The following is a 16,774-nucleotide window of genomic DNA, read 5'->3' as shown; positions in this document are numbered from 1 at the left end:
ATTTTACAGCTCAGGCGGAAGGTGCTTACAGAATCCGAGAGTTGCTGTCAGATTGCACGCTCCATTGCTCTCTTCGTCCCTCGAGGTCAGGCGGGGTCAAACCCTTCTTTTAGTTATTGAATATTAACTGCACGTTTGACCGTTTCCGCCCACCACCCTCCACGTGTCGATCTCGCGGGGCCACGCCGGATTTCATCGAAAACCTCACTGTGGTCGACGAGGTATACCCTAACTCCGATTACTAAAGGAATCTAAAAGGGAAAAGAATTTTTAAGGAAACGGATTTATTAATACTGCCCACTCATTTCATTTATTGATTTATAAAGCACATTTAATAACAACAGGGAGTTGACCAAAGTGCTGTACAAAATAACAATTAAACAATGACATGAACAACAACAACAGGTAAGAAAATTAAAAGAAAATTAGGATAAAAGAATTGGTAACTCTCATACAGTTTCGAAAGCCAGAATAAAAAATTATGTTTTAAGATGCAATTTAAAAAGAGTAACAGTTGGGGCCTTTCTGATGTGGAGAGGTAGATCATTCCACAATTTCGGTGCCACAACCGCAAATGCCCGATCTCCTCTATGAACCATCCTAGACTTATGTAAAGAGCAGGTGATCGCTTGATCGAAGGGCTCTAGAGGGCGTATAAAGCTGCAATAGGTCAGACAAATAGTCCGGTGCCTGGCCAATTAGCACTTTATAAGTCAAAAGTAAGATTTTGAATTTAATTCTAAAACGCACTGGAAGCCAATGAAGGGAAGCAAGCACCGGAGTAATATGCTGGTGTTTCTCCACACGAGTCAAAAGGCGAGCTGCAGCATTCTGTACAAGTTGGAGCCGGGCCAAGCTGGACTGACTGACACCCACATATAGTGAACTGCAGTAATCCAGTTGAGATAAAACAAACGCATGAATTGCTCGTTCCAAGTTTCTAAAGGATAAAAAAAAGATCTCCGTCGCTTGCTTCACTTTTTGGGTGAATGAGATGCCATCAGGGCTATAATTGGGATCTAAATGGCAAACAGTTGGTTTTAGTGTTTAACGAGTTTCCTCCCACGGGGGATTCAACGTCCCCCACCCCACACCAGTGCGCACACAATATTTACTTGTTTACTTTTGGAAGAATTTTACGCACAAACATTTTTCTTCTTTCTTTTACAAAACATCAAGAATAAATAAAAAGAACCCGTGATATAGAGTCACACAGACTGCCACAGTTTGTTATAATATTCTAACACAGAAGTCCGTATTCCTCTTTTATCCAAGTAATTAGTTCAAATATGTCCGCAAACGTTTTGCGCGCATATTACCATAAAGACCGTAGCGCAAGTAATGTCCTTTTAAGCCGCCACAAGTTCACATATTACCTGCTGCGTTGATCTCTGTACAGGATAATGAAACTACCCACCTCTATTTCTTTTTTGCAATGTGCTCACCGTTTTTCTTCAGTTTCCTGCGAGCCATCCTCGTGTGCGCGCAGTATTTATTTCAAGATGACAGATGCACAGCAATAACCTCTGGAAAGCTCCTTTTTCAAGAACGGCACTATGACTTGGGGCCTGCCCGGTTCCCACAGACGCGTTTGTGTTGACTGATCACACAGGCAGCGATCATCCGCGGCTCTTCGCCACCCCTGACACTTTTCGACCCGCAGCTGATGAAAAATGTGTAAATTATTTCCCCCCGCAGGAACTGATCGTCCCCGAACTGAGCGTCAGGCCTGCAGACTGATCACGTGCAGCTCAGCAGCTCAAAACAGTCTCAACAAAGGGCAGCCGATTTTTTTAAAACAGGGATTTGATCCCAAGAAACCGATCACCTTCCCGCTGTATTATATTATAACGCTGAGCGTCATTTTTGTATCAATATTTAATTTTTAATGTTTGGTTGCAAAGGTGGGGCTAGTCTTCTATAAAAGCTTTTCTACCTGCCGGTAAAAAATGCTTGGAAATACGCTTCTGCGTCAGGCCAAAATATTACAAATAGTACATTTTTACTTTCGCCACTCAAAGTTTCTATTTTCCAATCGTTTAATTAGCTGGAATAAATAATCGTTTAGTCAGATTTATTTCAGCCTGATATTATTCCATTATTGGTTTTATATGTGTCGGGAATTTAAATGCGGATTGTTTGAGGATAATTCATTCTCAAATTAGACAGTTATTAACATCAATATGAAACAAAACAAAATAATCAGCCGAGAATTTGATGGCAGTGTTTTTTTCTCTCTCCTTTTCCAAGCAAAATGATCTCATCTGAAAAAAGATTTCTCTAAGCCCTGGACGCGTATGTTTCTTGCGACTCTGTTTTTCTTTTACTGACCTGCAGATCTGTTAAAAACGAGCCCTCAACGAGCTGAGCAGAGCACAAGAATTTCACTTGCTAATCGTCTCGTTCCGTTTGTTGTGTCCTGAGCGCACAGCTCTGAGATCAGCCCACCTGTCCTGCTGAAGCTCTGTTCCGGTTCCTCAGCTGTCGGGCTGACACAATGGAGCTGTAATTGAGCTTTTCCTGCAACGACTTTTAATGATGGAATCAGGTTCAAGCACTTTGTGAAAGTGTAAAATATCAGAATATTATTTTGTGGTGGTCTCCGTGAGGCCGAAGGCCTCGCCTCGGCCTCTGCAGTTCCAAAGCTGATGATCAACAGTCAGATTAGGACTTAAAGTGAAGTTGCAGGATCTGGGTATCAAAGACTAAAATAGGTGTGTTGCTGAGGTCTTTTTTTTTTTTTTAATTTTTTATATATTATTAAGCCCACAAAGTTTGAACTGATAACGATCTGATTGGTGTATTTACATGAGGCCCTGCCTTTAATGTCGATAAAAGCACAGTAAAAACACATATGTGTCTCCATATGATTCATTATGGAGTAAGTTCGTTAGGCTGTTGAAGTCGGAGAGATGGCTCCTTTTCCCGGACGCGCTCCTTCCTGCTGCTGCCATTGGACAAAACACTTTGTCTAGCTCTGTGTTCTTACTTCTCATTGGACACGCGGCTTTGCCAGAGCGCAGGAGAGCCGCCCTCTGCGCCTTTGAGAGAGAGAGAAAAAAAGACTCCTCCAGAAGTGATTATCAATCAGAGAGAAGTGAGGGGGACAGAGAGAGAAAAAGACACGGAGTGGAAGCACGGAGAAACGCGTGAAGCAGCACACCGCATCAAAAACACCGAGTCCTGCCGCGCTGCCAGGATGACACAGTCCTTCAAAAGTTTGTCGCGGCGTTTCTAGTCACAGTTGGGATTACTTTGGACACTTGGTGAGTTTGCGATCCGCTGTAAACACTGACGTGTGCATTTTTTCTTCTTCTTCTTTTTATTTTTTTGATTGTTTTGCTTTGCTGCGTTGGACGGACGGAGTGGGTTTTTCGCCGCTTCCCCCCACTTAGGGTGGATTTTGTGAGAAATGAGTGAAAGGAGGCGATCTGCCGCAGCTCTGAGCTCTAGAGCCCACGCTTTTTCCGTGGAAGCCCTGATCGGCTCCAACAAGAAGAGGAAGCTCCGGGGCTGGGAGGAGAAGGAGCTGGAGTTGTCCATGGAGAGCCTCGCCACGGACGGAGAGGATCCGGCGCACTGTCTGGATATGGATCCCGGTCAGTGCGCAGACACGCACAACATCGCTCAAATGTCACTGCAGAGCACTACAAATCCACAAGTCCCGAGTCAAAACGTGGCTCTGTGTTCAATGACCCAACCCCATGCAGAGCACACAGAGTCCACGCTCCACATTGTTCAGATCTTTACATTAAACAGACTGAGATGCAAGCCTGTGGAGTTATGCGTTTTGGTCTACAGGGATATTGTCTCATATATTCAGCATATGCGTTGATTTTCATCAGTAACAACAACAATAATAATAATGAAAAAACACAAAAACAGTTAGGACTTAGTTGATATTTGGTAGGTTTTTTGTGGGTTGGCCAAGTTTTGACTCTGGACTGGCGGATTACAATGTGAAGCTGCACCAGAAACACATAAAAACACATTTGAATCAGCTGTTTGCTCCTTGAGCCATTTTAGCCCAGCAATAATCTGCTTGAACTGCAGGGAGGCCTCAGTTTACTGCAGGAAGGTGCACTGGTTGAAACTAACCACTCAGTCTAACATGTTTCATCCTCGACGAGGAGCAGCCTTTAAATAGTCACAATTACACTGTCCTCTGATGAGAGTTTAAAAAATAAGTTTCTGTGGAGAATTGCATTTTGCGTTTAAGGCGCACAAATTCGCAGAGCAGCCCGTCCATTCTCCATTCACGAGTGCGCACAGAGAACGCTTAAAGAAAAAGAAAGAACTCAAATGTTGTCACGTCATCTGCTTAAAACGGGTAAGCGCTTTAAATGTGTTGTATGAAACTAACAGTCACACAAGATGATTATGAAATATTTGAGTTCATAACTGCACTCAAGTAGTGGAAAGGCGTGTTGTGTAAAAGCAAAGGAAAACTAAATAATAATAATAACAATAACAACGGAGTGAAATAAATATCACAGTTTAGAAAGCGTGGCAAAAAATAATTGTATTTTATTGTAAGTAGTTTTATACGTATCCTTAAAACAAGCATGCGAGATGAAGCAATTTAAAAAAAAGTTTATGTAGTTTGTTCTTTTTTTATTTTAATTTTTAAATCATAGCTTTTTTGCAGCTCAAAACAAACTTCATTGTAAGTTTTTTGCGCCAAGTCAGCATTTCTATATTTTCATTGCGCAATATAATTATTTTAAATAAAACATAATCTGTTTTGTCTCAGCAATCTTAAGGCGTAATGCGTGGAGATTAAGTAACCCTGCAAAATAACCCTGACTGTTTTTGTTTGTTTTTTGTTTTAAATACCTTGAGGCTTCCCTTTGAGTTCACAATGTTCGTTTTTCGCTTCACGGGTTTCAGCTGCAATTCAATTTAGTTTTATCTTTAAAATCATTCACGAAAAAAGATTTTTGTTAAGTCGGTCACTTGAAAAGTAAAATTAATATAGAGGACTAAATGAGCCGTGTAGATAATGTACGCTGTGCACATGTGAATTCACATTAGTTCGCCGCGTGGGCCTGTGTGAATCAAGTTATATCATAACCGCATCACTGCTCATTAAATGTTTGTATGAATGCGCAGAAAGGTAGAAGCTGAGCTTTGAGCCTTGAGCTAGCTCAGACGGTCTCAGGCCAACACTACCTCGCCGCCTGCAGCAGTCTGACCTTTGGGGTCGCACGGCTACTCTCCGGTCTTCAAACGGATCCAAACGCAAACCTTAAAGAGTAAAAGCAATAATAATAAAAATAACAAAAGCGAATAAACAAAACCAAACTATAGTTTTCTCGAGGGTTTGCCTCCCAGGAGCTCTCTTGGGAAGTTTGTTGTTATTGAAGGCCGTCCGTGGTGAAATGAGGAAGGTGGAACTAAACGCTGATTACAAGCAGCTCGTTTCTGTATGTGTTTGAAAGGGTAAACGCATCAAGAAAAAATAAAGCTTGGTAGTCGCTGAAAAAAACCTTCAAGTCATTTACTAAAATGTTGTTTTTGGCTGCAGCGGGGAGAAGAAAGGTCTCTAAGTTCATCTCCTCATAGTTTTTGTATAGTTTCAGAATTTGTGGCTGAGTGGACCAGTTCCTGGTCCCTCTGTCCCGCTCATTAGCAGGCGGATTCCTGGCAGGTTCTGCGGGCCCTGCTTGAGTCCGAAAGCCTCCACTTTGGCGCGTCGGGCGGAGGTGACCGAGAACAGCGAGTCTCTGTGGTCAGATTATGTGGTTTAGAGGAATCCTTAACGGAGTGATTTTATTTTTACTCAACTCCAGGCGATGCTGGAAGCCGGCTGGTCGTATAACACGTTTATTAGCCTCAAAGACAAGGGCAGGACTGAGACAAGCACAGAACTGAACCAGGCTCGGATTTAACAGCCTGCCTGGAAGAGCTCAGCAGCTCAGTTAGCTCTGAAAAAACGTTGTTTTGTTAGACCTCACAGAACTACTTCCACCACACACTCATAATATTTATCCATTAAAACATCGATTAACAAGTTAAACTACATCTACTGTGAATTCAGAATTATGCGATTTGTATGGCGGTAATTTATAATAATTACTTTTTAATACGCAGAACTGAAGCCATGCAACAAACTGACATTTTGCTAAAAATCGGGTATTTATAACCTATTAAGATCAATGTAAAATTATATATTAATGTCACTACACCGCTCCTTCTGTTTGCCATTTCTCCAAAAGCTCCCTCTCTGTGTAAGCATGCAAGCTGATAGAGAGAGATGGGCTTGAAGTTTGCGTACTTCCAGTCTGCATCAGTGTAGGAAACAGGTGCTCTCACGGTGTGGATGGTGTTACTCACTGGTTTCATGCTGGGCAAACCGCCGCTGTCCACTTCAGATGGCGTTTTTCCAGTTTTGCAACCTAAGACATGACATCTTTTATCAGTGCACCCCAACATCAAACGGATATTTGCAGATCATTTCAAAGGGATATATTTGGCATGTATTTTCAATTTTTAAAAAAGTTGCATGATTTGTAATATTACCTACTTGTGGAATTGTTTTGAAGTGTTGCAGCCCAAATCAGGTTAAAAAGGTACTGTTCATTAGAAGGAAATTAGTAAGACATCTATACTCGATAATTTAAACCAGTATTTTACACTGATGATATAGATCCGATCTTGAAGTGGTAATTGGTGATAAAATAAATTCAAATAACAATAATCTACTTCCTCATTACTTCCAGCATTTTCCTTATTAACATATTAATAACTATCTATTTACAGTTCAACCCCGCTTGAGTTCTGCTGACAGTGTAGTGACAAAATGTGAACTGCAACACAAGAGACCACTGTAATGTACAGCACAGACGATTCAGTTCTGGCCAATTAGTGGCTTAGCATCAGTGTTAGTCTCAATTTAATAAGGCCTGGCATGAGCTTAAAGAACCACAAGATGCTGGCCCCATGTGATATTCTGTTTGTGTGTGTGTGTGTGTGTGTAGCTAACCACAGCAGATGTCATGACAGAATTCTGCTGAGTGGGCAAATTTTTGTCTATCAATAAATGTCAGTTTTTATTTGTTCAGCATAAAGTGGGAACTTAAGCTCTGAAACAAAAACCCAGGTCTTATAATCTTGGCGCTGTGCGACTCTGGACTAAAGGTTTTATGCTGTGTTTCCTGTTTTGCTCGATTTTGACACATTTGCTCTGAGTTCTTAAACTGTGACCTGACCTCAGACGTGCCATTTAAATCTACACATGGACATAACGCACACATTGAGCTCTACCTGCTGCTAGGTATGTTTGCCTGTTTGTCATTTAGGTTTAGAGCTCTGCGTTCGTGTGTGTGTGCAGCCGCCGAGTGGCAGAGGACAGGTCCTTCAGCCTAGTGTCAGGGCGGCCCGGCTCCAGCTTGGTCCTTTGGTTCGCCCCCTCTGCATCTTGAAGACATTCATACCAAAATTATCTCATTTAATCGAGCTGCTCTTGCTGTCTGGAATGCATCTGTTTCCTCTGAGCGCCTCTGCTTCACACACCATCAACTAGCTTGAGATGCCAATAGTGGATTGCACAGGGTAGCTTTTCAGCCCATGTTTACTGCAAATATTCCGATCGAGCTTAATTTTGATGGCACAGATGTTTGCATTCTTTATTTGTTACTGTTAGAGTGAACTAGCAAATGTGTTTAGATTATTAGAAGACCCCAATTCAACACTGAAACCTGACAAATGATATTCTTGTAGATTTATACCCTTATTTGAGCTTCTTATTTTAATTTGGTGACAGACTTACAATTGTGCCACACAGCTTGAAACAGAGTTAATCAAACTTCACTGCGGACATTATTGAGACCGATGGTGGTGCAAGGCTGAAAACACTCAACCCTATGCCAAAACATTATATGAAAATTATATACCAATAAAAAAAAGAATAAAAGCAAATTTCTAAAGCAGGTTAACAATAGAAGTCTGTTTATCTTAATAAAATAAGGTGTTTAATTTTCATTGAAAGCCCTGAGTTTGCTTGATCTAACCTTACAGGCCCCTTTAAAAATTAATTAGAGTAATACAGACGTGATTTTTTCTTCATTTCACTTAAGCCCTCCATCCTGTCCTCTTCCTTTGGCACCAGGAGCATGTGTTTATAAAGTGTGAGGGGGCAGCTGAATGACTGTGCATGAGTGTGAACAGTTAAAGGGAATCATGTGTGACAGTCCTCACTGGCTGCAGTGACACTGCAAGGATCTCCCAAGAAGATGATAGAAAGACTTTCTCCGTCTCTCTGTGGTCACTGCACCCCTCGCCCCCTGCTCTTCCTATCTCTCCCCTTCACTCTCTTGTTTCCAGCAGGGTTGGCTCGGCCTGCGCCTCGGTGTTTTTTTCGCCTGGGACTCTGTCCAGTCTCTCAGCAGCTCTGCATTTACATAACCATATTTGTGTGCCCTTAGTCTGCCAAGTCAACCTCCTTGTGTCAGGGCCCTCAATAAATAATACATTATTAGATTCTTTTTATTTTTTACTTTCTGGGTGGTGGTGGTGGTGGTAGTGGTGGTGGTGTTGGAAAGGGTGTAGGATATTCGGCTATAAACTATTTCTGAGAAAAGTGAAATGAGAGAAAGCATGTGGTGATCTTGTGAAGGTTTCTATCTGGATAAAGTGCAGGTTCAAAGATTTGAGCAGTGAAGTTTTTGGCAACCCAGCTGGAAAAAAAAGATGATCTTTTTTTTTTATATTTAAGCCCTAAAGGTTGAAATTTTAAATCTAAAAGACATCACATGTGTTAAATCACATTACAGATTCAAGCAGAGAAAAGGGGGCAGAGCAACTGCTGGTTGTGTAAGTCTACATTCCTCTTTCGGTGGAAGGGATTTGGGGTTTTTACAGCGTTTTTAAAAATTAATTCTATTATTATTATAAGAAAGTAGCTTTTTTAGTGTAGAATGCAAACTTAAGTAATAAGTGTTTCTGATGTAAATAACACAGCTACAGCTTGGGTGACGTATTTCAACTGAGTAAATTGAACTTCTCACAGAAAGCCACTCGAATTCCTTAGGTGTGCTTTTTATTTTGTCCGCTGTATAGTAGCCTGCTAGTTTAAAGCACACTGAAATAGGGCGACGTGAAATAAAGTGAGGTCATTCTGGTTGTTTTTTGGGGGAATTAGAAGCTCAGAAAGATGGAAAAGCTCTCCTGTAGGTCTGGATTTGCTTCAAGATCGGAGCAACGTTTTATCTGGTCTAACGCTGTGACTGCGCTGATGACTTTGAACGGTCAGTCTGTAAAACTTGGTCCAGGAGGAACACTTGAGGGGAAATTTCATTTGCTAAATGTTTCCCAGTAGAATTCTTCATTGTGTGGCCCGACTTAAAATTTAATATTTTCTAAGTCGCTTTTCAAAGGCCTTTACGCAGCATTTATTCTGCTTTTGACACCGACCCAGAACTCCATGACGAGCCTGAGCCAGTAAGCCAAACGCTTCTCTCCGGCTGTAGCCGGCAGGTGATTTGGAGTCAGCCGAGAGAACCGCGCTGTACTTTCTGGCCGTGCCAAGTTTCCTGCATAAAGCTTAAAGCGCTTAATTCCACTGTTTCAGAGCTGCCTTCTCATCTTCCTCATTCCCCCCTCAGACTCAGAGGCGAGTCCCGGCTCGGACGGAGAAGGTCTAGCCGAGAGGACGTCGTGTTCTTTCGGCTCATCTGCCGATCTGGCCCCGGGCCCCTGCGACCCGTCTCCCCCGGCCTCCATGGATGAGATTCAGGTGGAGCTGCAGTGCGCGGACCTGTGGAAGCGCTTTCACGACATCGGCACGGAGATGATCATCACCAAAGCCGGCAGGTAAGGTTCATATACACCCCCTGCTCCATCCAAACTTATCACACACATCCACCCATCTTTTTTTTTCTTTTTTTTTATTTAATTAGAGGTTAGCGTATGAAAACAAGTCTCTCCCGCACAGGCCTCCCTCTCTCTCTCTCTCTCTCTCTCTCTCTCTCTCTCACCACACACACACACACACACACACACACACACACACACACACACCCACCCACACACACACACACACACACACACACACACACACACACACACACACACACACACCTCTTTGCGCTCTGTCTGGAGGGTGTTAATGTGTTGCACATGCAGGCCGCAGTGCTGCGTTCAGGCCCTCGTGACGCGGCAGGTTATTCCTGATGTCGGAAAAGAAGGAGACCTGCTTCTAATTAATCTCTGTAACATGTTCCGGCTTTTTTGTGCTCTCTCGGGCCAACAGTCCAAACACGGAGCGAGAACAGAAGTTGACCTGCGGATCCTGAAGGAAGTACCTTTATCCCTGCGCCCGCAGCGCCGTGCGTTTCCGACATTTCCCCGCTCGCTCCACAACAGTCGGCATGACTAACAACACCTCTGATAATGTTTCCACTTGAAGGCAAATAGCCCCCTTTAACACTGTATCTGTTATTCCATCTAATTACACTCTTTACACTTCCGTAGAACAATTTGCCTCTTTAAAATGTTTTAGGTCTATTGAATCAAAGTGTTTTGGAAACACTGCGAAATGTTCATGTAAAAATCTCATTCATGTTTGTATTATTATTATTATTATTATTATTATTATTATTATTATTATTATTATTATTATTATTATTATTATTATTATTAAAAATATTATTATTATCAATACTGCTACTACTAGTAGTATTGATAATTAAAAACACTTCCATTCCCTAACTATAGTAGAAATGTATGTAGGCCTGTGGGAGAACTTTCTGCAACACAGCTAAAAAAATAAATTCTAAAAATATCGCACACTATTATCATTATTATTTCAGTTTAACAGGTGAGTTGTATTTGTTTTACATTTAGAAGAATTATTATGAGATCTGCTTTGGTCCATCTTATTGAACTCTTTTCTTTTCCTGTTGCAACACTTTGGAAACCTGAGTTCAAATATACCCAAAGCTGTTTCTCAGCTCTTCCTCTCTTCAGATTGAAATACGGTCTCATGTCGCCCTCCTCCCGCCGTCACACACTACACTTGGCCGTTTTTATGAATTGGGTTTAAATTGGTAATCGGCTCATAAATAGAGCAGCAATCAGTTTGCGCCGAAGCAGAGTGAAGGCGGACGCGACCGTCGCCGAACGTATTTCACGGCCTGCTCATAATAAGCTCATAAATCCAGAAGAGAAGGGAAGCAAGAAAACAGCCCTCTTTTCTCATTAGGCAGGCCCCGATTTACGACCGTTAAACGCACAGCCGAACAACGCGGCGTTTGAAGTGCAAAATGAGGAATTAAGCTGAAATGTCTCCCTCTCCATATACAAACTTTTATTTAATATGGGTGCAGTTTTTCCCTTTAAATTGGACATTTTTCATGCGGTTTGCATCACTTCCAGTCTCAGGCTTTGCAGGCTATAGTTTCCAAATATGAAGAGCTGGTTGATAATATTTAGGCATAAAATCCAAATAAATCATCGATACAGGATAAAAGGCAGTTTCAACTGTTTTAAAATAAGGTAATACACCTGCACAGTATTGTTAAAAGACAAAGGTCAGGGGTCACTGGCTTGGCAGAATGGATAATACAATGAGGATCCTTCTCCACTTCAATAATGGAAATGATACACACAGAAAAATCAACTATATATATATATATATATATATATATAGCATTTTTCTTATAGATGCAAAGGGGATAATTAAAAAATATGTTAAAGAAACGTAAAAAAAATACATGTGATTTAAAATATTAAATAAATCTGGAGATAATATGTAAAGCTCAGAAGACTGTCAGCTGTACAAGGCAGAAGTTGTCCAGACTGGATTTATGGCTTTAAAGGAATAATCAGGGCTAATTGAAACTGTACACAGAAATCTGGGATCTTTGGAAAATCAAACGAAGTGAGATTCCAATGTCTTGAATAATTAGTCTATTTATCGCCTGTTTTAATGAGCATAAACAGCCTAAAATGTGCCTGCGTGCTGTCTCACATCCCTGCGTCAACAATAGCCGGACTGTTCAAATGAATGAATACACACTGTTTCCTCATTACAGAGAGGGAAGGCTGACAGAGCAAAAGCTGAAAAAAGTTTAATTAAATATTTTTAAATCAATGTTCTTGTATTGTTATCATTATTAATATAATTGTTATTGTTTTTGTTAGTGTAATTCACCATTTAATGTGGTGGTTATGATCATTAGTGTATTTTTTTCATGCTCCTAATACGAGTGTCTGCACAGTCGGCAGTACTGCATCATGACAAACATCAGGAGCGTTTAGGGTGACAGATGTGCATACGGCAGCATTTCTTTGTTGTGTTCTTGTTTTTGTTCCCAATTTTTCTTCTTGTTTTTTCTTTTTTTAACTTTTTTTGTAAATATTTAAAGCCATAAATATGTTTTATACTCCACAGTAGGAGTAAAAAAGAGACCCCTTTTCTTAGTAGCACAGTCACTTCATCTGAAGAATGAGCTAATGAAAATCACAAAACCATTACATTTTATATAAATTTTATATATTTATAGGTGTGTGTATGCGTGTGTGTGCGTATATATGTAGTATGTTGTTATTTTGAAATAAATCTCTCTCACATCTATTACCATATGTTGCTTTTTTCCCTCTAGGAGGATGTTTCCAGCCATGCGTGTAAAGATAGCAGGTCTGGACCCTCATCAGCAGTACTACATTGCCATGGACATAGTGCCTGTGGACAACAAGAGATACAGGTACCTCCTGTTTGCACAAACATTAATGGGCGTGAAGGTTGATGTAGCCTAGTCTAGTGAGTAGCATCTAAAAGAGAGGTCCTTCGCTAACGAAAGTTTATTTATGTTCCCTTCCTGTTCTACTCCCTTTCAAATGCAGAAATGGACTTCTCCCTACCCAAATGCCATTAAATCAAAAATGATTTCGTTCTTTTGGGTTTTGGTGGGAAAGTTTAATGTCCCGTGATGGTCTAAATGTTCTTTCAGATGCTTTTCACCCACGTCAAGAATTAAACTGTGGCGAATATACTAAGTAATTGTATTTTATCAAAGCCATTAAACATGGTCGATTATGCAGATGTTATCTATCAGCAACAGAAGGGTACCTTTTGTTCGCTTCATTCTGAAAGTAGCAGTCTCTTTGCCCAATAACCCTGCACGGCTAAACATGCACAGTCACATCTCTGTGCGGGAACGCACGAGCGAGCCTGCACCCTGCACCCTGCTGCTGCTGTAGCTGGACGCAAAACTCTACTTTCCTGGATGATTCTCAAAACGCTGGATGGAGCGTAAACATTTTGACCTAGTTGGATTGTTCTCATCTTCCTACCATTTCTCATGTTGGTGTCGTACATAACAGGATTTGGATTAAACAAAGATATTGCAGCTTTTTTCCTGCTTCACATTTTTCAAAACGGCTACTTGAGGTGTTCTTGTCGTCTTCTTGGCCGAGCAGGAAAAAGTAGTTGCTCCCATCATTTGATTAAGGAGAGCATGTGTAGGAAGAAGGCTCGCATGTGATGAATCTCTCTGGATATGCAATAAGACTGATATCCAGGCAGACAGTATTGGCCCCTGAAGTCAGAGCCAGAGAGAGGAGATTGAAATGTATTCATCATCCCACTGGCCGAGCAGCAGAGCCAGAGTCTGCCTGCAAATAGGATAACACTCAGTATTCGAGTCTAATCAGGGAAACGGCTGGAAAAAAATGAGGTCAAAATGGGAAAAATGCAACGCTGCACATCTACCTGCTGCTGCCGTAGCTGACCGTCCAAGTTTTCTAGGCTGGGGTTCACCTGCACATATTCTACACAGACCACGTCTGGTTTTATTCTTATTATTGCTAATACAGGCTGGAACTTTGTCCTGAAGCAATAATAAGGCAAATAACCCATGACCTACATACTTATCTCAATCACAAGGTTTTTTTCACAGATGCTGCTATTTGTGTTTCAAGTGATTTGGCAGTGGGTTCCCCTAAGAACTAAAAGCAATCACAGCAAAGCAGACAGGAAAAATCTCATTTAGCAAAGGTGAGGTGTAATAACCTGAAAGGGTAAAAATGGCAAAAATCGATGTTTTATTACTGCGACATGTCTAATCCTAAAGATAACACAAAATCCAACAATGACTTACTTTGTAGATGTTGCGTCTTCTCCCAGCACATTTGTTTCACTCGGTCTAACCATTGTTACGGAAAACTGAAAACTCGAGATTGATTGAAACAAATGCAACCCTGTTCTAAAAAGGTTGGTGTGCTGTCGTGTAATGTGAATAAAAACAGAATGCAAATCTTTATTTAAGTGAAACTAGTACCACAGCACCTATCAAATCTTTAAGATCTGAAGTTTTATACATTTTTTGGGGAAATGGGGAAAAACATGGATTAAATGATAGGTTATAGGTCCTGATTGCAGACAGGGCAGTTTAGAACCTGCACCCTTGTTTCCTGTGCTGTTGTCATATGTGCAGATTGTGGTTTGCCACTGTCTTGCTGAAATAATCAAGACCTTCCTTGTCAAAGACTTAATCTGGATGTCCTCACACAAAAAGCCTCTATATCCTTCAGCACTACTGCGGTGCGTTCACTGACAGTGGATTTCAGAAGCTTTTCTGAGTTCATGGAGTGATTTCTGCTACATAAGTTTCTGTTTTTTGGCTTTTAACTTCACCACAGACACTTCTTTAGATTCCGTGAAGTTGTTTAAAACTGAACTTCAGTTGCTGAACAATTGATCCAAACAGTCTGTCACAGAGTGGCGAAGCTTTTTTCTTATATTTTAACCTCTCTGCGATGCTCTTTTCATACTTAGTGATGTTTATAATGCAACTATTTAGCCGTGAGCTATACGATGAAGTGTTTTTAAGCATTAAACACATTTTCCATTTCTCTCCTGCTCTGTTGCTGCAGTTTTTTTTATTGCGCTTGTTGCATCATCATAATCAATATTCAAAATTCAGAAGAAAAAATGGAACCTGTCTTATGTTTGATAATAATAATACTTTTCCTTCTTTAGCTATAGTTTAAGAAAATATTCATGTTAGTTCTTATAATCCAAAAGTTATGGTTGACATCTTCAGCTTAAATTGGAAGTGTGTTTTTAACTTGCAGCGTGGATTTAATTTCAGATGTTTAAACAATGTTTTTCAATGATGAGAAAACATAAACAGCTCTTTATTTTTTTTTCTTTTGCCTGGATAGATAAATTGATATAGCACTTTAAAAACATGTATGTATTAATAATGATCAAATTGACTGACTTAGTGGCAACATAATTGCGTGTGTGTGGTAGATCTGAGTGTATCGGCAGGGCATATTTTTAAAGCAGATAGTTTTGTTGCACGAAAGATGATTGCCGCGAGCTAGTTTGTTTTCGTGTGAGAGTGACTATTTGTTCAAAAGCTGAGTGCACCACAAATAGATCCCCTCTCTTTCTGCAAAACAAAACCATGTCATTCCCTGCAGAGAATCTCCACTCCCCCCACGACCACTCAAACTCAATTAAAATTCATTCATCAGGAAGAAATAAAAGTCTGCATAAAAGACAAATTAGCAAATTAAAATAAAGTGACTTCTGCAATCAGTGCATTTTATTTGACCTCCCTGCACCCTTCATTTCATTTCATTGTTTAATAATGTAAAGTTTTCCACCAGAGCGTATAGCAGACGTTCTGCCCTGCCGCCTCTCCTTGCTCTCCCACCAGCGAACCAAGACATGGAGGATTTTTAGAGGCCAGAAGATCTTGTAAAATTAAATAGGATTTTCTTCCTGGCTGGGGAATTTACCACAGGGCTTTGCAAACTGAGCTGGGAGCTGTCACTGGTGTGTCTCAGAGTCCCAGGGAGTTTGGGGTCTGGAAATAAGGTCTTTATTGGAATCGACTTGCTTTACTTGGGCTCACTGCCCCTGCTTAGGAACGTCTCATTGGTACCACGCTCATTAAATCTCCATATATTACACTTCTTTTATGTGGACAGTCATTTGGTTCGTTCTGAGTTAAGGCCACTGAGCGTGGGGTCTGTCTGGCTCCTCAAGCATACCTCTTTGCTTCGAGTGTGTGGCAGTGCACGTTGCAGTTTTGCTTTAACATGCGCAGGTTCCTGCACAGAAATGGGAAAATGGATCAAACAGCCACCAACATATTCACAGACATCTACAGGGATAAAAGACAGATGTATGCAAAAATAATTACGTTACTTTAGTCATGGGGTCAATCCTGGTTTCCCAACCCTATAAACTAATCCCATCTTAATTTTAAAAATGCTGTAAATGTACGTTGACTGGAAAATTGACTTCATTTTGAAAGAAGAAGAAAACCTATTCTAAGTTTAAACATTATATAGATGTATAACTTTTACATAGCTTTTAATTGTGGGCATTGGATTCAAAATTTAGGGGATATCTTATTACACCAACTATATCCTACATATCCCCTCTGAACAAATTGACTGTCCTTAACTTTCTTTAAACAAATGTTTATTTGCTTCTATTAGCAAATATTCTGTTAGGATTGTGTTTGGTTCTTTTGTGTTGAAGCAGAAAAACACACACGTAGAAAAGGCACAGAAACAGCCAAAGATAGACAGTAATTCCTCCAACCAGGATTCACCAACTATATCTTAAACATAGTCTCCACTGAAAATTGAAGTCAAGTTGTAAAAGTAAATCAACCTTCTTGACTGCTGTTTGATCTTCATAAGTATAGAAATAAAAGAACCCATATGACTGGATACTCAGAAACAATTAAAAGAGCAACAGCACACACACACACACACACACACACACACACACACACACACACACACA

The 16,774-nt window shown here is 40.6% G+C and overlaps 1 protein-coding gene across 1 annotated transcript in view; it reads left to right on the top strand.

Annotated features, from left to right (window-relative positions):
• Positions 1 to 2,922: 2,922 nt before the first annotated feature.
• tbx15 (T-box transcription factor 15) overlaps positions 2,923 to 16,774 on the top strand; it is a 34,465-nt gene continuing 20,613 nt past the window's right edge. The window contains exons 1-3 of the mRNA XM_005932503.3: positions 2,923 to 3,599; positions 9,606 to 9,813; positions 12,606 to 12,707. Coding sequence (XP_005932565.1) covers positions 3,413 to 3,599; positions 9,606 to 9,813; positions 12,606 to 12,707 — 497 coding nt within the window. The 5' untranslated portion in view covers positions 2,923 to 3,412. The remainder of the gene's footprint in view (positions 3,600 to 9,605; positions 9,814 to 12,605; positions 12,708 to 16,774) is intronic.

The sequence above is a fragment of the Haplochromis burtoni genome, unplaced genomic scaffold (assembly GCF_018398535.1).
Source record: "Haplochromis burtoni strain Fernald_Lab_line unplaced genomic scaffold, NCSU_Asbu1 Contig_154, whole genome shotgun sequence".
In the NCBI taxonomy this organism is placed as follows: domain Eukaryota; kingdom Metazoa; phylum Chordata; class Actinopteri; order Cichliformes; family Cichlidae; genus Haplochromis; species Haplochromis burtoni.
Note: the sequence above shows the minus strand (reverse complement) of the source record. Positions and strands in the feature narration are given on the sequence as shown.